The 23,196-nt window shown below is 39.7% G+C and overlaps 2 protein-coding genes across 5 annotated transcripts in view; one reads left to right on the top strand and one right to left on the bottom strand.

Annotated features, from left to right (window-relative positions):
• Positions 1 to 1,930: 1,930 nt before the first annotated feature.
• LOC129771102 (serine--tRNA ligase, mitochondrial) lies at positions 1,931 to 5,365 on the bottom strand. 4 transcript variants are annotated; one of them, XR_008742286.1, is made up of 5 exons: positions 4,710 to 5,365; positions 4,066 to 4,648; positions 2,562 to 4,002; positions 2,317 to 2,490; positions 1,931 to 2,254 (listed from the first exon to the last, which is right to left on the bottom strand). XR_008742286.1 is itself a non-coding variant. In XM_055774447.1 (3 exons), exons 1-3 carry the CDS (start codon positions 5,211 to 5,213, stop codon positions 3,761 to 3,763), a joined length of 1,329 nt encoding a protein of 442 aa, XP_055630422.1. In that variant the 5' UTR covers positions 5,214 to 5,365; the 3' UTR covers positions 2,263 to 3,760. The 4 variants fall into 4 exon arrangements, 1 of the variants encoding a protein (XP_055630422.1); XR_008742285.1 differs by having other exon boundaries at positions 1,931 to 2,226; positions 2,287 to 4,002; XR_008742284.1 differs by having other exon boundaries at positions 2,317 to 4,002.
• A 4,923-nt stretch (positions 5,366 to 10,288) lies between these two features.
• The window catches only part of LOC129775210 (katanin p80 WD40 repeat-containing subunit B1), a 39,074-nt gene continuing 26,166 nt past the window's right edge, over positions 10,289 to 23,196 (top strand). Inside the window, exons 1-5 of the mRNA XM_055779610.1 lie at positions 10,289 to 10,624; positions 16,187 to 16,314; positions 16,374 to 17,849; positions 21,819 to 22,540; positions 22,603 to 22,677. Coding sequence (XP_055635585.1) covers positions 10,588 to 10,624; positions 16,187 to 16,314; positions 16,374 to 17,849; positions 21,819 to 22,540; positions 22,603 to 22,677 — 2,438 coding nt within the window. The 5' untranslated portion in view covers positions 10,289 to 10,587. The remainder of the gene's footprint in view (positions 10,625 to 16,186; positions 16,315 to 16,373; positions 17,850 to 21,818; positions 22,541 to 22,602; positions 22,678 to 23,196) is intronic.

Below are 23,196 nucleotides of genomic sequence, written 5' to 3'. Positions count from 1 at the left end.
TGAGCAAGTGTGAAATACAATAGATACCCTATTCCATCCCAATCCTTATCCCCATCCAAATCACTCCTTCCAATTTAGAATGCAATGTGTGGTGTACAACACAACAACAGACATCAGCAAATACCAACATAAAGCATGAAACGCACACAAACAAATATGTGCATGAAATCGATCAATATCAATACCATATTCGCCATTCCATATCTAATAGTCCAAGTTCACGATTCCAATTCCAACGTGTAACCGTGAAGCATCGCAATAAATCAAGTTTGTGTTTAGATAGTATACCAAGTGTTTAATTCTTCAACAAGCTGCATCCAAACGGTTTGGGCTTCCATAAAACCAAAGTGCAACGAGTATTCAGATTCCTGAGCTATCAAAATCTAGCCATCCTTCAGCCAAAGGATCCGCCATGTTAATGGTGTGATTCACCAAGGACTCTACGGAAAAAATGAAGATAGTCTCTAGTATGTGTTCTGTGTAGGAAAACACATTCACAAATTGTCTTTGATAATGATTCCATATTACGGATAAAGTTTTGGCGGAAATGCAAAGAGATTTCTAGAACAAACGTTAAGTTAGAACTGTCTTCTAAGTATTTAAACAACATCGAGTAATGATTTTGACTCAAACTTTAGCAATTTAGAATTGCTTCCGTGTCGTGTCATCCCATCTCCATCTCCACATCACACTCGGGTTCACTTTCCCACGGTCCAATGCAATACACTGTCAAACCTTCACGTATCTGCTCGATATCCACGTGGAATCTATCCTTCATCGATCACTATCGATTAATTTTGCAGATCGTTAAGACATTTAAACACACTTACAATACATTAGTTATTTTTTATTGAACAGTCAAAATATTCACTGGAAATAATTTAAATGGCAGAACAACGTTTGCCGGGTCAGCTAGTAATTTTTATATAATATCACTAAGTCATCAATTTCAAGTGAAATTCCGACAAAAACGACACCTATATCAACATTCAATACAACCGGTAGGGTTGGAGAATATTTATTCTAAACGGAAAATCGAATCATCCTTAATTATGTTTATGTGAAAATGTGTTTATTTCTCTTAAAAGCGTTGCTTTGCTCCATGCACAAATGCAGTTTCTTCCAGTTTCGTATTGGAAAATAAAGAGCAGGATATTCGGCCATCAGGCCTCAAAACTTGCCGGATATCCGGATAACCGTATTCGGTATCCGCCCAAACTATTATCTGTTTCATCACTAGATAAAACTCTTTGATACAAATATTTGACAGCAATACGCGAACGTTTCGCGAAGCAATTTGTGGTGGAGGCAAAAGCAACAGCAACGAATTAAATTTTCATCTTCAGTTTCCGACCGGAGAACACAATTTTCAATGCTGAAAAGGCATACTTGACGTAAGGCATCTTACGTCACTTTTAACACGGAATGAATAATTGAAATCACGAAAATTGAATGATGGATTGAGAAAAAATACAAATAAGTCATTCATGATTCACCAATCATCCAGCTAGCTACCGGATGGCAACACGGTTTTCCAAATGGTATTTCTCAAGGCCGAAAAGCAAAAGCACTGTGAAATCAGCATTGAGAAAGACTGCTGTCTGATAGCTGGAGCGAGCAATTTGAATGATGATGATGATGTTTCGAATTACAGAGGCTTTAAAATTGATCAGTTCATTCGCATCTGTCCTTAAAAAAAAAGTTAATTTGGAAAACTAAACTACACACTCAGCCTTGAGAAAATTGTATGAATATGCTTTAAAAACGATTTGTGTGAAAAATTTACACTTTTAAAAATATGTTACATTTCCGTGGATCGAAAGCACTTCGGGACAAAATGGGCCACCATGCGGGGCAATATGACCATGTTAGTTGATTCAATCTTTTAGGCATGCTTTCACTAGGAAATAACATAACAAGTTCATAAAAGGAAAGTTTATTCTACTTTGCAACTATCGCGTATATTTCATTGGGATTCATTCAGTAAGCATGTATAAAAAATAACAATGTGATCAAAGTGATTGGACTGCAATTTTTCGTTACTCAAAGCAGGAGCAGACAATATCTGTGCCGTTCTGTACCCACGAGTGGCATCGATAGCATTGGATCCATCGCCGCCCGCAGAGGAACTGAATTGTGCCGACAGTAGCAACATCAGGTGGAAGATTCTATGATCGTTATTTCGTGTTAAGCACCCAGCGCTCAACTGCCTTTTTCCCTGCATTGCTAGAATTTTGGAATTTTTGGTTTGCGCCTGTTGAACGACGATAATAATTTTTAGTTTACTTGCTTCTCTTATTGATAAGAGATAGTTACTGGAATCACTGATGTTTCATCGACGTTTAATTGCCTTAATGGCGGAATGTCGTATTTTTGCTTTACGCCCTCCAGTAAATCGCAGAATTTCCCTACTGCAATTCGATTGAATCCTTGTGTCACCATCAACCATCAAACCATCGAATGATCCGAGCAGTTGGAGCTGCAAAGGATCTGAACAACGTGAATAACGTTAAAGTGTTTCTCGCGGGACACAATGTACTAAGACTGCATGTCGCACTGACGTAACACTCTTCACTGCTTCCATTGCCGCGTTCAAGCTGGTCTGTGAATTTTTACCATCGGATGTTCTGGTATCACTCCGCACCATGAATCCACATCTAGCTATTTTCAACTATGTTTACTAATTGTGACAGCTGTATTTACAGGTTATGTTGAAAACATCCTGGTCATACTGCCCCAAGCAGGTATGACCAATCCGCCCCGTACATTTACACTCAATAAAAATGAACTGATCTTTTACATGAAACGGTAAAGCAGCGCAATGAATCAGTGGAAATGTTCAGAAATAATACCAGTACGAATCGATATGAAGAGCAGAGTCATAAATTTCAAAATAAAGCGTACAGAACCTATTTTGTTGATTGCTTTTCTTATATGGTTTTCGTGATAATTAATCAGCGTGAGATTTTCTTTCAATATATTTATAAAACAATTGAATTTGAATACGGTTTTCAAGAAGGTACTTAATAAGAGTATTTGTAATCCTATTGTTGGAAAATAAGTGTTATTGGTTTGGGAACCGTAACATATAATGTACCGGGATATTTCATAGAATTTCCGACTCGGTTGGAATGCAAACCATCAAAATACCGTTCAGAGCTAAACATACAAATAGTATCGGGCCAGGCAGGCCAACCAGAAGAGCCCGGCGGGCCGCAGGTTGAGTGTAGTTGGTTAAGGTATTAGAGCTTACTAGTACTAATCCTTCTAAGATACATTATTAGGTAGTTTCCCATACAAGAAACCTGCTGCTTCGACTTCATGAAAAGATCATTTCTTGAGATAGTGCACCACAATTCACTGAACAGTCTGGGCACCCAGAGACACCACCCATTTGGCGTCTTCTGTAGTCGAGTATTCGTTACGTTTCATTTGGCAACGCAATTAAATGACTTCCTACAGAAGACGATCGACGAACCGAAGCATAACATTTATTTGCGTTCCTATACGCATATACTAATGTACGAATTTCGCAGCATAGTTATTGAACAGCTTTCATATATCGTTCGGAACGGAGCAGATGGAGTACTACGACAATAATGCCCAAATATTTCACGCTCTGTTACACTTTTATTTTTATTTCTCTCCTCCTTCCGAGAAGTACGTGGCCTCTCCATCGAAAGATTGCATTCGTAGGAGTGTTCTACATTCTGGAACCACAGTTTCGCGACTAGTTATTGTACAGATTCCTAACCAACATTCAACAAATTTCCTCCTGGGCTAACCGCTTGGTTAGCTTCAACTCGGGTAATTGTTTTTTCCTTCGGATTGTGTCCTTCCCCCGCATAAACCGCCTCAGCGGTTGCGGTATCGTCACTGTGAGGTCTTTATTTTGGAAATTCTCTAACAGCGCTATCAACATACGAGGAATTGCACAAGCGGTTCCATTAACCGTGTGGGCATAGTGGAGTTGGTCATCCACTTTGCTCCGATAACGAATTCCTGCGTGACAAATTTTCAATTACTTAAATAATGTGGGGGAATTGAAATAACTATTTGCGTTACCCAGCCTCCTCGCTTGATAATCTGTGCAATCGCTACAGCTCGAAATTTCCCCGTACATCTCCCTGCCCGGCAACCACGCCTCGATGTCATACTTGCGATACGCTGATGCGCCCAGCTCACAAGCTGGCATGTCTAGCAGCTGGAAGTGAAACCCGAACGCATCGAACAAACCCACCTCGATGTCTCGAAACTCTTCCAGTACACCCTCGGACTGATCTGGTCGACAGACGGAGAACATTTCCACCTTGGTGAACTGATGCACTCTGTAGATTCCCTTCTCTTCTTGCAGAGCGGATGTCTCCGCTCGGAAGCAACGGCTTACGGCCGTTAGCTTCAGTGGGAGGTCTGCCTCGTTGATTTGGGCCCCCGCAAAGTATCCGGCGAGAGCCATTTCCGAGGTGCCCGAAAGGCAGAGGGTTTCCTGCTGGGGAGAGCAGTTCAGCTTGTACACCTGGTTTCGTTCGCCGTGTGTGCTCATGCCACAACTTTCAATTATTCGCGCTGGCAGAATGTCCGGAACGGTGATGAGCTTGAAGTTGTTTGCCAGGAGCTTCGTGATGGTGTACCGGATGAGGGCTTGTTCCTGGAAGTAGTATTTAATTTCAATACATATCATTGATTGTATACAAACAAAGGGAAAGTACCAGTTCTGCCAGTTCTCCGGTCAAATAGTACGATTTATGACCGGTAAAGTTGGCAAGTTTTTCCATCCGGAAAATGTTCATCTTTTTCGCCATCTCGGCGAACTCAAATATTTTCGAACCATCGAACGTTGGCTTTTCGCCGTAATTTCGAACAAGCCTAGGTTTGTCCCCATACCCTAGCACTTCCGGGTGGGTTCGGTTTGGGATTTTCCTTAGTTCTGCCTGCAACTGATCGTTCAAAACTTTGCGCTTGTTCACATCGCTGGCGATCAACGCCCCTAGTCTGTCGCTTAATTCATGAACCAATTGGATGTTTCCAACGCCCTTTCGGTGTTCGATGTTGTACTGGATAGCATCAACATTGGCCCGATTGAGGAGATAATCCGTGTCGTAATTTGGCTGACCGAGATTGAACTTGTGATGAATGGCTCTAGCGCATGTAGAAAGTGTCGGTTTGTGGCATATCAATCCGATGCCAAGAAATCCAGTTTTAATCGCAAACATTTTGGTCAGTTGGCTGTGTAGTCATTCAAACTACTTTAATTCAACAAAACATTTTAAATTACATTTCCATTCGGTGGAACAATCAAAACAATCAAAACAATCATATATGTAAGATGAGACGGATCCTAAAACTCGGAGTGGTATATGGTATAGTACTGCGATGTTTTACACACAATACAACGAATAACATCGTTTTCAAAAGACATTAAGTCGGGATCACAATGTTGTGTTATGCGTTCCCTATCGGTAAGTATCAACACATGCATTCTGTATGAAAAAGCCTGACTGGCGCAATTCATTGAACTTAGTTTTTTATAGATGAAGTCTGGATTTTGTAATTACAAAGCAAATCATCAAAACAACGAATATAATTTACAACTAAAAATACAATTGACTGGCTATGGAGAACATCTGTTGCTGTAGCAGCAAACTATGCTACTCGTAGCATTTGTTTAAAAATTAAGTCTCCATCGATCTGACCACCCATATCGCCATTTATTGTGGGGATTGTTAATTTGTTGCCAATGTTTCATCTACTATGAGTGCTCATTGTTCTTTATTAATTCAATACATTTTAATTTAATTTTCTTTTAAATTCCATATGCTCATTTAATCGAATTTGCCTATCATGGAGGGATGTTCGAATTCTGCTATTGATAAATTCCACTCACTACTGCGAGTTCAGGTTTCATTATAAATGTTCATTGAAACATAAATCACTCGTATGGTACAAAACCGATTCTCTGAGGTTTCACGTTTTCTCTCAACAGCTTTGATTTTTTTACAAAAACGGTCCGTTAATGTATCCCATGCAAGCAATCTAGAACAAACGCCAAATTGAATGACGACGCAAATTATGTGAGGTGTCATTAAGCGTAGCTACATGGAAATTCGCGTAAAGCAAAGCACTGTCTGGCCGAAGTAATCCGAAGTACTTACTCTTCGGATCTTAGAGTTATTTAACGGAATTCTCATTCGTTTCAACTTTGAAAATCTATTCTAATAAATCTAACTCCTCACACAAGCTTCATGTCTTCATAGAGGATGCAGCGATCAAAATTCTATCAGTTCGAATTCGACGTTTTTCTTTTAAATGTTTATTTGAAAAACCTGTACACGATTCGAAGTATAAAATACTTCAAGAAATGCCAATCAACAGTAGATGAAAACAAAAATTCAACTTAAAAGCGAATAGACATTCTGGGATGACGGTTGTTTTAATTGGACAACTGTTCATTTGTCCCATATCTTACCAACAATGGTTATATAGACACAAATGAAATTTTTGTGCTAAAGAGTCATTTTGCAGCTAATTAGGCATTGACGGTGTGCGATCGGGCAAGTATCCTGGACCTATCAACAGTATATAATAAGAAAATGATCAAGAGTATCACCTTAATATGTTGGTATTCCTGGCATACATACTATTCTTTAACTGAGAAATATTCTCTTCTAGCTGTAACTTTCAATAAATCGGAACAGTCTGTTTATATTTCTCATTATCCAGCTCAATAATAGCAGATTACAACAAGGAATTTCTCTTGACAATCTTTTGCTCGTCTTAAGGGGGTATTTTAGTGTAGCGACACGAATTTTGGACGTTTTTTCGAGCTCCATAAAAGTAAAATAAAGAATATTTGTACTATCCATTATATCACTATTTGTTCATTTATCTTAACAATAAAACAAAAATTGAACGGAGAAAAACTATTCATTACTAGAACAGTTAAGAGCAGATGAAGTAAGAGAGTTAAAAAAAGTTGTGCCATGACGTACACAATTCCAGCCCTCCAGCCCTTATCTGAACCAAAAAAATCGAACAGATTCTGATAGCGAATACGTTTTTGTTCAGTTTCAACTCCACACTAACTGCTGTCAAAACGTTTTTTTATTCACTCAGTTTCGCACTAGTTTGCCCCGAAAGCTGTTAGTTTGGCAATGAGATGTTTCTCGGGTTGGCACTCGGATTCACCAATACAACTATACTGGACTGTCAAGTTCCGAGTATTGTTTTGGAAAATCTAAAAATAAAGACTATGAAAATGGAAAACCTGCTGCTTTTACTTTTGTATTATTAGAATCGTAATCCAATTCGGATTCGAATTCTGGGAGTATATTCGCGTAGACGGCATTATGCTTCTTGTGCGAAAATTATTATGGATGTTCAGGAGAAATAAACATGCTTTCAAAATCAAAATTATGGATGAAAAATTACTTTAACGTATCGAATATTTATTTTATGTGATGAAATAAGAGGGTTTTTTTCCGAAATCGCAAAAACATTGAACGAAAACTGTGTCTGATGATGATTTTATATTATAATAGTAATTATTTGCGGAACAAACAAGAAATGCATCGACAAATGGTTAAGTAAGTGTCAGGACTACATGTGTTAGGTAATCAAACAATACAAAGTAAAAATTTTCACTCAAACTTTTATATTTTTACACTGCACTTTGCCCTTCTGATCTGATAGAAAATAATTTACATCCCAAGCACTAATATCGCCACCAGACATCGACACTCTACATTTGTCGTCGCGAATATAAACAAATCAGACTATATAATGCACACCAACTAACCACCGCATTCGTGAAAGTGAAAACATTTTTTTTTATTACAGAGTCAGTTTGGCACTGACTCAGTTTTAGAAACGAATTCGCTATGAATCAGTAAAGATGCCGCTATCGAATGAACCTCGGACAAGTAAAAAACATCTTCTTTGACAAAATGGCGGCCGTTCGAAAAACAAAATGTGGTTTAAAACGTTTACCGATTTTTTAAAAATAGTAAAATTTTAAAAATATCATTATCATTATCAAAATATAATTAAATTTCATTAAATATATTATTAAAATATCAAACATCAGAGGTTCATGCGATAGAGAGATGTCTGCAGATTGTATCCATATAAATTCGACATGAATCGGTTCAGTAGAACTTGAGATATCGGCAACGCCAGTTTGAAAAATCTAGTTTCGAGAAAAACGCGTTTGAAGTTCATTGTTATGGCCGTTCCAGGTTAGATTTCGCATCACTAAAATGGCTCTAACTCGGTAAATAATAGGATTATCGATAAACTTTTTCTAGGGTATATTATTGAATGCCCAACCACAAAAATATGAAGGATTTTTTTTTGATTTTTTCGAAATTTCTAGACTAGAATACTTAATAAATTAGATCTGATTTTCGAAAGCGAAACTTGCAATAAGTATACTTTTGCATTCAAATATGTATTAAGAGGTTTGCCATGATCAACGACAGCAAATGACAATGAGTTCACCTCGAAGACTGTTTCCCCATATAATGAATCGACCATTATAGAGCATTGTCGCTGTCATCTTATGTTAGACGTTGTGTAAGTTGATTTTTCGTATTCAAAGATATTCAAGCAAAGAACAACTTGTGTATTGTATATATATTGTATATGATCAGTCACACCAAATAAGAGATGACCATCGACCGTCAACCATTTAACCATCAGCAAATGATAGTCATCGTTCTAAGTATTCAATCAATCTAGCTTTAGTTTCCTCAAGTTCTTGCTCAAGTGAGAGACACTTTCCTCTCAACCCTAATTTGTAGAGAAACCAATTTCTCGCCTAAAATCTGAAGTCTGTTGTCTTCTGGTATACAGTGACTTCTGTTTCACAGGGAGATCTTCGCAGGTTCATTGTGTTTTTTTCGTTATGCTACTCTTGTAATTATAATATCTTAAACTCTATTTTATTTATTTTTTTTTATCTGTATTATAGTGATTTTCAACTCATTTAGCTGGTTCGTCACTTAAGCTCTATTTTATTCTACAGCTGATACCTTTGTAAATTATTTTACAACGCTTTTAACCTCTTCAATTATTATCTAGTTTTTTTCTGAAAATTTCCTTACAATACACAAGTTCTAAGACAGCATTTCCATGAAAAACACGCTAATTCAAACTATCCATGAATTGAAACATGGAAGGAAGATATTACGACATAACCAGACACAATGCACATTTTACTGGGCGAGAGTATAAAAGATGTCATTTGTACATTACATTTTAGAATTTTGCTCAATGGTCTAGAACCTAATTGAGAAAAAATGGCTTTTTCAAAAGCTACGAGAGAGTTGCGACATTTGAAGTATACCTGTTCATATAAGTAGCGGGACTAAATTTGTGTCCCGCCACACGCACTAGTGAGAAATAAACGGCTGTGTGTGGTTTTATTCTCCTCTTTGTGGGAGTTGCTCGTGCTAAGTGTGTTTTCGTTTGTTTGCGATGAAGAGAGCGCGGCTTTCGGGTGCTTGGACAGCACCTGAAATTGGAGGTGGCTAAAGGGAGAACTGTTTGCCGAAAATGGCTGCTTTTGTAAAAAAAGCACCATAGGGATGTACCATTATGCAAAGACTGATTGACAGTCCAAAACACAACCCCCCAAACGTATCTTAGACGCGGCCAATTGAATCATAGCCATTACAGCTCGGCAACTGAAATCCCGTATCACCAGATGTGCGAAAAAAGTGGTCCTCAATGTTGTCCAGACCATTATGACGAGGGTTCCGGAAATCTTGAGGAATATTGAAGATGAAGAGCATTATCTGTCTAATTGTTTCACACCTCAGAAAAACATTGTATGAACTTGATGAAATTGTACAGAGAAGTTTTTCAATTTAATCCCGTTAATTATGACACGTTCGTTAATACACAGCCCTTATAAAGACAACAACCATTTGCAGTCTTGAAAGGATTGAATTTATAAACATTTGCATAGTCAAACTTAACATAAAAATCAATGTCACAATCGAAGACATTCCTACGTTCCTACGCGACATACTTCGTTGAGTTTTTCATAAGCATGTTTTACTAAATGCCGATTTCGATATCACTAGTGCATTAACGTTTCTGGTGTTACTTTGTTTATACAGACTTGTTTGAAGGAATACAATAAAAATAAGCTCGCGCATTTCGTTCGACCAAATTTATCATATTCTGAGTGCACGAACCAAATAAACACTCCCAATGTCGACTCACCGTGCGATGATTTGCGAGCGATATTGAGATCTGAGTCCCCTTTGCTGCAACAACTGTCAGAAATCGTTGGACACAATAAGCAAAGCGAGACAAGAAAACGAAGTATTACGAGCAGTAGACTGCTACTATAGGAAATCAAATAAAATAAAAAGTCTGTCTCGGGAGCGGAGTGAAAATTTTCCTGCCAAGGAAAACCTAGTGTTCGCGCTGTAGTTTTATCGCACCGGCTCCCCGAATGAGGAAGAGGAAACCTCACGGGCAGATCTAAGGGAATCGCACCGCCTCAAAAGTGATCGTCAATTTAGCTATTGTTATATTAGCCTGCCATCTATCATCTGTGTGCTGTCTGCGGAGTGGATTATGGCCTTAGCAGCCCGAAAGACATCATCGAAAATCTGTAAGTCTGTGGCGAGTGTGGGGAGAATGAGATTCTCATTTCAGCCATCGGATATGGGTATCTGCGGTCGGGACGAGCTGTTTGGTGTTGCTTTGGAAGCACATTTGTAGGCAGTGCTCCTGAAAAATGTCATTCTGGACACAGCTGAGAGCGTGAGCCACTATTAGCCACACGACCTTCCCTGCTTCCGTACTCGCCGCACTGCACCGCTCCACTCACGCTCTCTTCTTTCCTCTCGAGTTAATGCTGCGATCTTTGCTTATGTCTTCAATATCATCTGCAAAGCAGCAGATTAGCGCAGGGGAGCATAGGGTAATATAAGACGCGGATAGCTAGTTGAGAGGAAATAATGCGCAACTCGTTTTGTTTATATTGCGTTCTTAACGGAATTGTGCGTTCGGTTCGGATTTTCATCTCTGTTATGGCTTGATACTTTTATCAGACAAGACAAACTTGTTGGATATTAGGCAAAACTGATGCTAAGGCTTTTGTGGAATACTTTTTTGAGCAGATTGAGTTAATTGTTCAATCATGGGGACTCCGAGTTTCATCGCTTGTGCTCAACAAGCTCCGATATTTATGAATGACAAATCCATTCCCGAAGGATATACTCTAAACTCCTCGGTGTCTTGATCGATAGAAACTTGAATTGCAAGCTCAATGCGAAAATGATAAACAGAAAGATCTGAACGTTCTAAAAGCTATTAAAGAAAAGGTGAAAGACAGCCCACTCTCAGACAGACAGACTCTCTCTTGAGTATTTTCAAAAACTGGATAATTTCCAATTAGTGTATGGTATCGTCGTCACAAGTAAAGCGGAGAATTATTTCAAGATGCTTGGATTAGCTTATAACAGCGGAATACGCATAATCATGGGTGTATTTTATAGTAATTCTATTAAAAGTCTATTAGCTGAAATAGGTGAACCGTCATTTGAGATGGTGTGCGTGCAGAGGTTCATGCATTAATTAGGTGGGAAGAGTGTCCAGCCAACCTATTGCTTGTTACCTCTTACGAGGTAAGGACCAGGCAAAAATATCAAACCCAGCAGGTGAGATACTGCCTCGTCCAATGCGGTTAAGTCGTTGCTCTACCAGAGCCTACGATGCCGTCGTTCCTAGTATTACTTGGAGAATAAAACGGCACGTTATGGCTAGGGATAACCCCCAGAAAGTGCAAGCGGTGATGTGAGAGGCCCTTAAGTTATTAAGTTGGCATTAGAGAGCATCACCGATGCCAATAGCGTCGTAGTTTGTTCATCATTCAATAATTTGGAGAGCAGCTGAGGGGTATTGATGCGACTCTATGTTGGATTCCAGGTCACACCAGGATCCCAGGGAACGAGAAAGCCGATCGGCTTGCTAACGAATGGCGGAGAGGCTCCATTACCAGTATGAGTATACATGATAAGAACCTCATTCGAAGGGCGAACAATTCCATTCTCTTTGGGAGGCTGAATGAAATCGGGAAAGAGACTTGCAGTTTCGTAGAATCAATGCATCAACCGGCAAACAGTGGGGCATATTCTAACGGAATGCAGGCGAACTGCGGACCTACGAAGGAGGTACGGCTTAACCGGTGGCCTAGATATCGTTTTGGAAAACGACACACGGAAAGAAAGATACTCTCCATTTCCCAAAAAAGGGGAAACTGATTTAGTACATTTGATAATATAATCAATATTTACGCTTGCAGCCTGGTACTATGTACCAGCGTAACTAAAAAAAGTTATTATCTACAAGTCGCGTTCAACTTTGAGTGGTTCTGGGTGTGTAGCAGGGTGAAAAGAGACGAATGACTGTTATACACATCAAGGTCTCTATAATTCAAAACAACAACAACGAGGCGTGGAAAAAATCGGATGTCGGTTCAACATTCACGGCTAGGAGAATCCAGAGGTGAAAAGGACCTGCGTTGAACAAATAAATCTTGAGTCTCAGAACTACCAGTCAGCTGGAGTGGACTAGAATCAAGAATGATTTTTATCACTACGAGTGATGAAACTCTCGGCAGCTGCAAAACAGTAGGAGAGAATAGATGTTGGATATAATCTGTGGGTTTTCCGGTGAATGGAGATAGGCAAGAATCTGAATTGAGAAGATTGGGATTATTTGAGAGTCGCTTCACGACGTGACATTCAATTCGCGCAAGTCTTGGTATTCTAAGAATTGATGTAAGTAAAAAAATGCCAGATGCAATGAACTCAAGCACGGCTGGGAATGCGTTTGCAGCTAAGTTATGACCAAAAGAGAGAGTCGATGTAAAGAAATCGATTATGTCACTTACACCCCTTCCATTTTGAGCCCCTCAATTGTACTTCCGAGTCGTTCGACTCGTCGCGAATATCATGACGGAAATGAAGCCGAATTGAAGATCACTGCAAAGATCACTTTTCACTAATCAAAGCATAAAATTCAACGTCAACAGGGTGTCGACTACCTTGAAAATCAGGGAATATCAGGGAATTTATAAAATGTCAGGGAATTTCGTCACCAATCTGGAAAAAATGCAATTCCGACGATTATAATTTTGATTACTGCAGTAATCAGAAAGACAATGATACAAAAAATGTATTTGACTAGTTTGACTCTCCGTAGGTTTTTCAGTATGTAGTTTGGTTTTATCAGTAGGTGAAGTTAGTTCTTCAGAAGGCTTCTACATTCGCGCTGTTTCTGCTGGCAGTTGGCAGATATGTATGCGTTTTCTGCTTACGCACGTTACGTTAGAGTCATAAATTTTTCTGGCATTCTTTCCTAACTGTTAACTGAAGCGAAAGAATGGATTTTTGGCAATTTTCATAGTCAATTTTCAAGCTATACATTATCGTATGTTTCGACGATTCTTTGAAGGAGTGTACTAAGAGGTTGCAAATAGATCTGAATGTCAGATTTTGAGATGAAGAGGAGAAGGGGAGCCTGGAGTTTCAAAATGGAGAAGAAAAGCTTTTGAATTTAGGTGCAATCCACAATATTTCACATGGTGCAACCAATGATGGATGGATACAAAAAACTCGTCAACATTTTATGACAGACAAATCCTGTAATTTCGTCTGGTATGCGAAGGGAAGTTACTGGTTTTCGTCATTGATTCCGATCAAAAATTGGCTGGAAAACGATTCGAGAAGCTCTTGACTGTGGCACTGAAACGGTTGTGCTATGCGACAAGTTTATGATGCTATGTTTCACTTTGGAGATCAATATAAATGTCGATCTCGAAATTCTCATTCTCTTTATCTAGAAGACAAGGATAGTTGGAGGAAAGGAGGTTTTGCAGTCTCGTGAAATTGATCCGAACGGGCCTTCGAACATTTCATCGTTTAAGCTGACAAAATGTTTTAAAAACTATAAGTACAGAACTAGTAGATAATTTGATTGCTGGTATGCATCTGGATTTTTTCTGAAAAATTACTGGAAAATAAGGGAATTTCAGGGAATTCTTTTTTGAGTTTTGAGTCGACACCCTGGTCAACAAATCGAGAGTAAAATCGATTAATACTAAGGGAAGGCCCATTCATCACATAAAATTCTTGTTATTGGTGACTTATGCAACTTGTAAAGTATAAATCTTAGACTATGTTTTCTCACGACTCTCCGGAAACGACGTACACCCCCAATCATATGGGCAATGGGTGAAAATAATAGACGAACGGGAAATTAACCTAATCTTGTTTCGATATCCTTTTTAATGATACTGGTTCTAAATGACCAGCAATGATAGAAACCCTTACGATATGGGTTTTGGGTGAAATGGCTTCAAAAGCAGAAGAATGGCAATCGGAACACGAATATCGTATTCCGATATTATTCTGGCCGCTCAACCGCTCACCGCTGCACAACAGTCAATGCTCGACGAAACTTATAATGTTGCCTTTTCCGGATCCCTGGTCCTTTTTCTAAATATGGAAATAAAACACGTTCTCAATGAAAATTCTATGCAAGCGATGAAGATCAATTTGGCTTTCGTGATAATCATCTGAAATGATTGACAGTAAGGAAAGTGCCTGAATGTAGGCTTTCCGAAATTTATTCACGCGTCTCGACTCTTGTGTTATACTCATTATGACAGATATGATGTTGAGTTTCAACAGAAGAGAACTCATCCGACACTGGGAAGCAGTTAAATTCTCCATCTGTGAATAAATTTTGATAATTTGTGTCACTGACTGAAATCGCGAAATCGCTGATAGTGGCTAAATCGATCGTGCATGATGTGCTGACAAGTTTCCGTGAACGTACAATTGTTTTTCGGATGGATCAGAAGATGCGTCGTAGTGGAACTTGAAGGTATTGAGAACAATTTAGGCAAACCAGCGCAAAAAAAAACACAACTATAACCAAAGTATCATCAGAAGAATCCGTATGCGAGAAGATTATCGTAATCCCCGTGTCTTTCTGGTGGCCGAAAGACGCGCTCGAAGGTTATGCAACAAGGTTTTAGCGAAGTACGAAAGATGCATGCTGATGGTTGACGAAACGCACGTGAAGATGAATTTTTGACAGCTCCAAAGCCTGAAATTCTATAGTGGCACTGTTAGAAGAGATGTCCCCAGCAAATTTAAGTTCGTTTTCGCTGATAAATTTGCCAAAAGATTCTTGATTTGGCAAGGGTTTTGCAGCTGTGGACAGAGATTCAAGGTTCTCGTCAAAAACAAAACAAAGGACTCGAAAGTGGGGAAAAATGCCTACAGAAATGTCCCCTTACGTTTATTAAGGCTCGCAAAGGTCGGTACAGTCGTTAGGTGCTTCAGTGGTATCGTGACAATGAGGTCGATTACGTTGAGAAAAAAAACATCAATTCTCCCAATTGCCACCAGTTCCGCCCAATGGAAAAATATTGGGAAATTGTCAGGCGGAAATTGTAGAAGGGTGTTAAAGTGACACGGGATGCTGCTGACATGAAAGAATAAAATGGCTGCTGAGGTTGACCAAAAGAGAGTCCAAACTTTGATAGAGGCTATCCGAAGAGAAGCAAAAAAAATCATCATTAAAACAGTAACGGATTAACTTTATTTTCTGAAAAGAACAATAAATTATCTGCATTTTCGTATAAAAACTTTTTTTTGTACTTTTAACTAATTCCCAGATACAACCGGTTTTATGATTCCGGATTCTAAATGAATCAAGCTTTATTATGGAAAAAAGCTTTTTGAAATGATACCAATCTTAACGGAGATCGGTTTTAAAAAAAAAAATTTGTTAGTTCAGACCCAGGACTTCCCATTTCCTGTACATATTAGTTTTATCGAGTTCTGTTTTTCTGATGCTACATAGTTTCCATCGAAATCTGGTTTGCACCAGTTAAGTTTTTTCTCTACATTGCGAATCACGCGGGAACCTTGAGAGTGAAAGTGTGAACATGCAAAAATGTCTTAATTAGCGTACGAGAAACGCTTGGCTGGATGCATGCAGAATTGGTTCAAAAACACAACTCTGTGCTAAAAATACCGCACACGGGATTTCAAATATTTGCTGTCGCTCTGCTTTACGCGCTGTCTGCCTGTCTGTTGTGATTTAAATCCGTCATGATCTAACGCACATTTTACTATTCGTGGTTACGTTTCAGATGACATCCAAGCCCACAGCAACAAGGTGACATGCCTGGATATCGGCGAAACTGGACGAGTTCTGGTCACTGGCGGTCAGGATCGGAATGTCAATTTGTGGACGTTCGGAAGTAAAGAATGTTTTATGGTGAGTCGAAGAGAAATTTATGAAGTCAAAATGTGTTGCCATTGCGAATCTTGTTTCAGACCCTCACAGGACACAACGCCCCGGTGGAATGTGTGAAGTTTGCTTACTCGGATGACTACGTCTACTCGGCGGACGACACGGGCGTCGTCAAGCGCTGGGATCTGAACTCGGACACGGAATGCACGACCTTTTTCGGGCACATGAAGACGGTTCGGACGTTGGATTTCCATCCGTACAGTGAGTATGTGGTCTCCGGGAGCCACGACACCTCGATCCGGCTGTGGGACGTTCGGCAGAGTGTGTGTATCAAGCGATACCGGGGGCACATTTCGCACGTCAACTCGGTAAAGTTTTCCCCCGATGGGCTGTGGATCGCTTCAGCTGGCACTGAAGGATGCGTCATCATCTGGGATATCCGCATGAGCAAGCAGTTCATGGAGTTCACCGAGCGCGAATCGCCAGCCATCTGTGTTCAGTATCATCCGTCCGATTTGCTGATGGCAGCCGGCAGGAACGACGGGAGCGTTGATTTGTACGATTTGGAGAAGAAGCAACTCATTTCGAGGGCCGACAAAACGCATTCGAAAGGACATACGGTTAAATGTATCGCTTTCGATGAGGGTGGATCGAGTTTATTCGTGGGGACGTCTGCCGGTATTTCGGTTATCGGCTGGGAACCGGATCAGGAATTTGATCACATAGATTCGACGTGGACTAATTTGGGGGACATGATTACCGCTGGGAAGAAGCTGATTTGTGGCACATACGAGAATCGGAATGTGGCAATACATGCGTTTAACCTAAACCTTGTGAAGCCGTTCTACAATCCCCAAAATCAGCCTTTCAATCACCATCAAAGCTCGAGAAAGAGTTTCAGCCGCGGGAGCGGCAAAGTGAGACTATCAATCGGTGACCGATCGCAATCGGGAGATACTTTGGAGGAAAATACCAACGGAGGCTTGTCCCCAAATTTAAGCATTGAAATGATCGACGAAGAAGAGTCCACTATGATGACGGAGCAGAAAGCGTTTGATTTTAGCACTAGCAATGGGAACAAAATGCCAAATTACGAACCCTATCCTGTACCTCCTTCCGTCGCTCCGATGCCAGCAACAAATCAGGGTCCGCTCAATAACAGCAACTATTTGGTCAAGGAAGAGATGAAGATGTATAATATTAGCAGCTCGACGGGCTATTCGAGCGATCTGGATTTCTACCCCTGCAAAAACACACCCTCCGATGCGGAGAAAGAAGATTTCCCCGTGAAAAATGCTCAACCTCCGGATTACGCCCCAAAGCTGACGATATCCGGCACTAATAGCAGCAACAGCAACAGCAGCAGCACGGTTTCCACATCGAAAACGACGGTTGTGAGACAGAAAACTGAAATTGCCACCACTACCAATCTGCAGCAGAGGCGCCCTTCCCAACCGAATATTGCCTCCGTCAGGACAGCAACCATCAACAGCCTGTCCAGGCGGATATCAACCTCCAGGAGTACGCTTGAACTGAACAAACTATCGCAGGATGAGCAGGTAAACCATTTGTTGAAATTTCCTTCTTGAATTATAGTTAACCACTAGAATCGACACACAATCGTAAGGTGGTTGAAAGACTACATGTTGGTATAGTGATCCATTATTACTCATCATACTAATAGTTTACAATAGATTACAATTATATGATCTGGCCGCACTGCCAATGCGATATAGAACTATACAAATGTTCAATTATAGAAACAATCAGCCAGCTCATGTACCACAGTTGATTTCTACTTCTACACAACGGTTGAAAATGAAATTGATTGCAAACACATCGTGATGGCAATAGTTATTAGATATAGAGCAATTCCACGCCAAATCAGCCAAAATACAGCAGAATTTGACTCGACCTTCTCCGACCTTTTTTAAAATTTGGAATTATGATGGAAGCTTCCCAAAAACACAATTTTCATTATCATATGATCAATCTAAATTACGACTGATTTTTGAAAAGGACGTAATCAAAATCATTGGTCTTTCTTTCAAAAAATGGTAACTCGAAATCCAGATGTCTGATTAAAATATGAAGTTCGACAAATTGTTGGAAATCAATGAACGATTCAGGAAAAATAACTTTTCAAATGCACTGTTAAAAAACAGGAAGTGGGTTATATCTGTGGTATAACCGCAAGGTTGACGGAGGACTATCGTTGATTTAGTGATCATTTGTTTGAAGTTGAATCTGAATTAATTCTGAATGAATGAATAATAAATATTTGGGGGACTTCGAAAACGAGAGCGTTACGTTGTAGGCACAAGGTTTTATGCATCCAATATTGAATACGAAAATATTGTATTGATGGGGAAGAATAATGTTCAGAAGCTTTCCTGTCAATCGCACTTGATTGAAAAATCACAAAACGAAATGCATTTGATCGCAGTATTATATAGAAACGTTAAAATTCCAAGGGGAGTACCCCTTGCAGATTATTTTTCAACAACGATGACATCTTTCCGGATCTCGATGCTCGATAACCACCAAACGAAAAGAGTTACGCGGGTGTATGTGTATGGCGGCTGCCTCGATGCCTCAAGCGGAACCAGTTTTCGATGCTGTTACTTTGTTGGTCGCCTTTTCAGTGGCATCATTCTCCTCCCGGCGGATTCACTTCTGGCCTAAGGTGCACAAAAAGGCTCTTGGTGACATCGTTCATCAGCGCTTTCATGATGAACGAAGTTAGCTTCACCACAACAGCGACAACATGCTCCAATCGCTGTTCAATCATAATTGAGTGGATTTCTGAGCGGCGCTCGCTTATATACCGATTGGTGATTTCAATAGCCTATTTTGAAAGCAATTTCAAGGCTATTGAAACAAGTTTTTGGATCAAAATATATATAACGCGTAGACATTTTATCTTTCGAATGAAGTGTTTATCATACCATTTCATTCAGTTGTTTAGGAGCTATTAACGCTCAAAATCTCGTTCTCCGGCGTAACACTTTCGTTTTCGAAGCGTTGGATTTACACCCCGGTATAGAAATGAAAGACGTAGTCCTACGTCAAAATCTTACTCAAAAATATAATTTATTATTAGAAACGTATATATCTCAAAACACCCCCCCCCCCCCCTTCGATATTTTTTTGTATACTTTTACTAGAAAGCTCTTATAATTTAACAAAGTTTGATGTACAGTGCTGCCGTGGTAAACTCTTCTGACTATTTCCGATATACACTCGACAAAAAAAATTAGAGAAACAGAGTGCGAAGCAGGATTTTTTTTTATCAAAAAAAAAATGTTTTTTTAGCACTTGGTCGGTTTTCCGCCTGAAAAAGCAAGCAAAAAGCAATATTTTGGTTAGTTTTATCCTCATCTGTACGTCGTTTTTTCTTTGGAACACACCTATTGTGCAACAAGATTAACAAATTCGCATTGTGTTTGTATTGTCCTATTTCTGTTAGCCGACGTATTTTATTACGGTTACACTCGGGGTTGTTAATACTAGCACTGCATTTTTAATCCTTGCAAATCCTAGAGATCACGACTTGACTCACACACTTTTCTTAGTTGAATTCTGATGATTACGCAGAAACAAAATAATGCTATTTATTATCCTTCACTTTATATTTGCTGCCGGTTATGATTGATAATGTTCAAACAACTGCAGAGCCATTTTACTCATCCGTTAGGTATCTCTACAATCCATTTATTATCATATCTACAGTGACTTACAGTGACTCTTAATAGATACCTGAATCTACAACAACTATTCGATACCAGACCGACCGATCAAGATGTTTCTGGCAGATGGCTATTGTTTAAGAGTTGTCGTTGTTCTCTGAATTGAAACATATTGTATTTGACTACAAAAACAAGCTGAAAGCTGTACTTTAGCATCCAAGGGTCACCATAAATCCGTTTCTACCTGTTATTCATTTTTTGTATTGCTGTACAAAAAAAAATGAAAGTTTTCAAGAAAATATCTTGAAAAAATTTTTGTTAGGAAAACTTTTTTGCCTTAAATATGCACAAGTTGCGATGCATGGAAGCGTTGTAGGGCACATATTTATCTACAATTTACCTATCATTTCACCAAAATCTGAGATGACCATTTTAAGAAAATCGACTTTTAGTTTTTGAAATCGATTTTTTTCAGTGCATAATTTAAAAGAATATTTTTTCAGTATTTTTTTTCGGAATATTCAATAATTTTCCTAAAACACTTCCATTGATCTTTTTTTTTGTAGAACTTACCATTTTCGAGTAAAAAAAAAATTACCAAAAATATTTAGCACTTTCCATATGTCAGTCTAGAATTTTCGCCAAGTATGTAAGTACAGGTAAACTTCGATATAACGTACCCTCGATATAACGTACATTTTACCTCGATATAACGTACACATGATCAAAGTCTAAAAAAATATTTTTTTAAATATTTTTTTTCTGAAAGAACAATAGATTATCTGTATTTTGATACCAAAGCTTGTGTTGTAACTTTAACCAATCCCGAAATACTACTGTTTTGTGATTCCGGATTCTAAATGAATCAAACTTCAATCAACAGAACGAAGGGAAACATCATGAGAAAAAAAGTTGGCTTCGTCTTCCTATTGATTTTATTCATCAACCTTATTCAAACAGCAACACAATAAAGTAATATAAGTTACGTTTCAGAGTTCTTTATTATGCTTCGATATAACGTACATTTCGATACAACGTACAATTTTGAAAGTAAAATGTACGTTATATCGAAGTTACCCTGTATGCCAAGTTGCTTAATTAGGTAAGGTCTTCACGCCCAGAAAGTTTCATTAAGTTCTGAGAGGGTCATGCCAATCCCATAGACGGGTTGGCGCGAAAACCGTCAGCGATAAAAATGAAACATTGCGAGAATGGCCGTTTATGAAAAATCGCAGATGTGCTTCAAGTGTAATATTCGCTAGCGTTTACAGCTCGAGGGAAAACATAAAACACAAAACGAGCAAAATAAACGACATTTGTTGTTTCGGGCACAGAAAGATTCTGAGAATTTTCCACAGAGGAGATGCAATATTTATACCGCAACCGACAGCTTACTTACTATGCAAGGCTGGATTTTACTACGCAAATATTCTCTTTTCGCTATACCCCTTTGTTGTTTCTATTCTAGCGGCCCGTTGCGTGTTATTGGCAGCTTTGTTAGGGAAAGCATACAAATGGACAGCAAATGAATGGGGAAATGGGAATGTTTCCAATTTTCATCAATTTAAACCATGTACAGACTATGGGATTGTAATGTATAGCAAATCAAAAAAAATTCCGATTCAATTGGTGTGCAAAACGTTAAAATCCGTTCGCAGCAAAAATAGTTATTAACGTTAACTTTATTTCATAAAAACGTGACCTGTTTTCTGATTTGGCACCCATAATGTAAGACGTAGTCCTACGTCAAAATTCCTGGCTATTTCCTGGTTTTCCCGGTTTTCCTGGTTGAGTTGCCACCCTGGATTACCCATTTTTCTCTGGTTTCGTTTTTTGTAGGTCACATTCAAGAAGCCCATCAGCCGGGGCAGCTCTCCGATACGTAACAACAGCTCGCTCAGCAGCAAGATCCGCAAGAGCGAAAGCACAGCACAAATCAACAACATGAAGAACGCCACCAACCGGCACAGTACCCATACCCAACACAACGCCAACGTCAAGGTGGAGATCGTCACCAAGCCGGTCCGGTCGAAAACCTCGCTGGATCTGCGGCGGCAGCGCAACACCGGGAGCACCGATCACAACAGCAGCAGCGCGGCCATGAGTCGGATGGGTGTGATTTATCATAATGAAGGCGGTGGCGGTGGCCATAGTGTGAACAGCAGCAGGGTGGGTAGCAGTCACAATTTAACCCACGTCGGAATCGCTGATGAAATCGGAAGGGATGCCATTATGATGCCTGCTCCTTCGGTTCCACCACCTGCGTCGATTACCAATCACCATCATCCGCTTATTCGGTACTCGCACGATGATGGAGGAGGTGGCGGTGGCGGCGGAGGCGGGGTCGGAATCGGTATAAGTTTCAACGAGGATTTCGAGATACGATTGCTGATGAACGAGCACGACAGTATCTTCCAGGCGCTCTGCAACCGGACGGCACTGCTGTCGGCAATTCGCAACTATACCCAGTCGGGGGATGTCAACACGGCACTCAAGGTGGCCGTGCGGATGAACGATCAGAACATATTGGTCGACCTGCTCGGTGCGATACTGGAGAAGTCGTAAGTGTTATTGACGATGATGGTTTGCAGATGTGCGCTAATGGTTGTTATTTCGCTTGCAGCTCACAATTCACGTTGGACATGTGCGTTCTGCTGTTGCCAAAAATCTACGATCTGCTGCAGAGCGAATTCAAATTGTAAGTACTCTTAATCCAGGAGGGGATGACACTATCGTATAGACATAAGTGGTTTGCATGCAAAATCATTTTGAGCTAATTATCTTGTCATTTGTTTCGCGTGTTGATTTTGATATGGGTATTGGAAAAAAGGGGAAAATATGAGACTGGCAGATGTTTTAACGGGTGTTAAAGATGTATGTGCTCATCAGAGCTGCAATCCATCACCGTCAATGTCACAAAAAAGCTGACCATAGTCACTCAATTCCTCTCACGGCACGTGAGATCCAAATATTCAGTAGTGATACTCACTATTTTGTTTCTGACACCTAACCAAATGACGGTTGGTTCCAATGCCTCTCACTGCCGATCGCTCTGTTTACAACTTTACGTTACGAGAGCGGTGGTTGTGGCGTATGATGGTAGTAGAAATGTGAGTGATCAGACAGTTCCAATCATTTTTGACAATCGCGACGGTTGTTTAGATTCGTTTGTTGAAGTAGAAGTTGTTATTGTTGTTAGAGATGTCTAAATTTTTCG

The sequence above is a fragment of the Toxorhynchites rutilus genome, chromosome 1 (assembly GCF_029784135.1).
Source record: "Toxorhynchites rutilus septentrionalis strain SRP chromosome 1, ASM2978413v1, whole genome shotgun sequence".
NCBI classification, from domain to species: domain Eukaryota; kingdom Metazoa; phylum Arthropoda; class Insecta; order Diptera; family Culicidae; genus Toxorhynchites; species Toxorhynchites rutilus.
The sequence above is the reverse complement of the archived record's forward strand: the minus strand, read 5'-3'. Positions and strand labels throughout refer to the sequence as shown.

Excerpts from the sequence above, each read along its gene's own strand:
- LOC129771102 (XM_055774447.1), bottom strand. The coding sequence starts at position 5,213 with ATGTTTGCGATTAAAACTGGATTTCTTGGCATCGGATTGATATGCCAC. Across the intron at positions 4,649-4,709 it reads CCGGAGAACTGGCAGAACTG|GAACAAGCCCTCATCCGGTA; the intron begins GTACTTTCCCTT and ends TACTACTTCCAG. Across the intron at positions 4,003-4,065 it reads TTATCAAGCGAGGAGGCTGG|GAATTCGTTATCGGAGCAAA; the intron begins GTAACGCAAATA and ends TTTGTCACGCAG.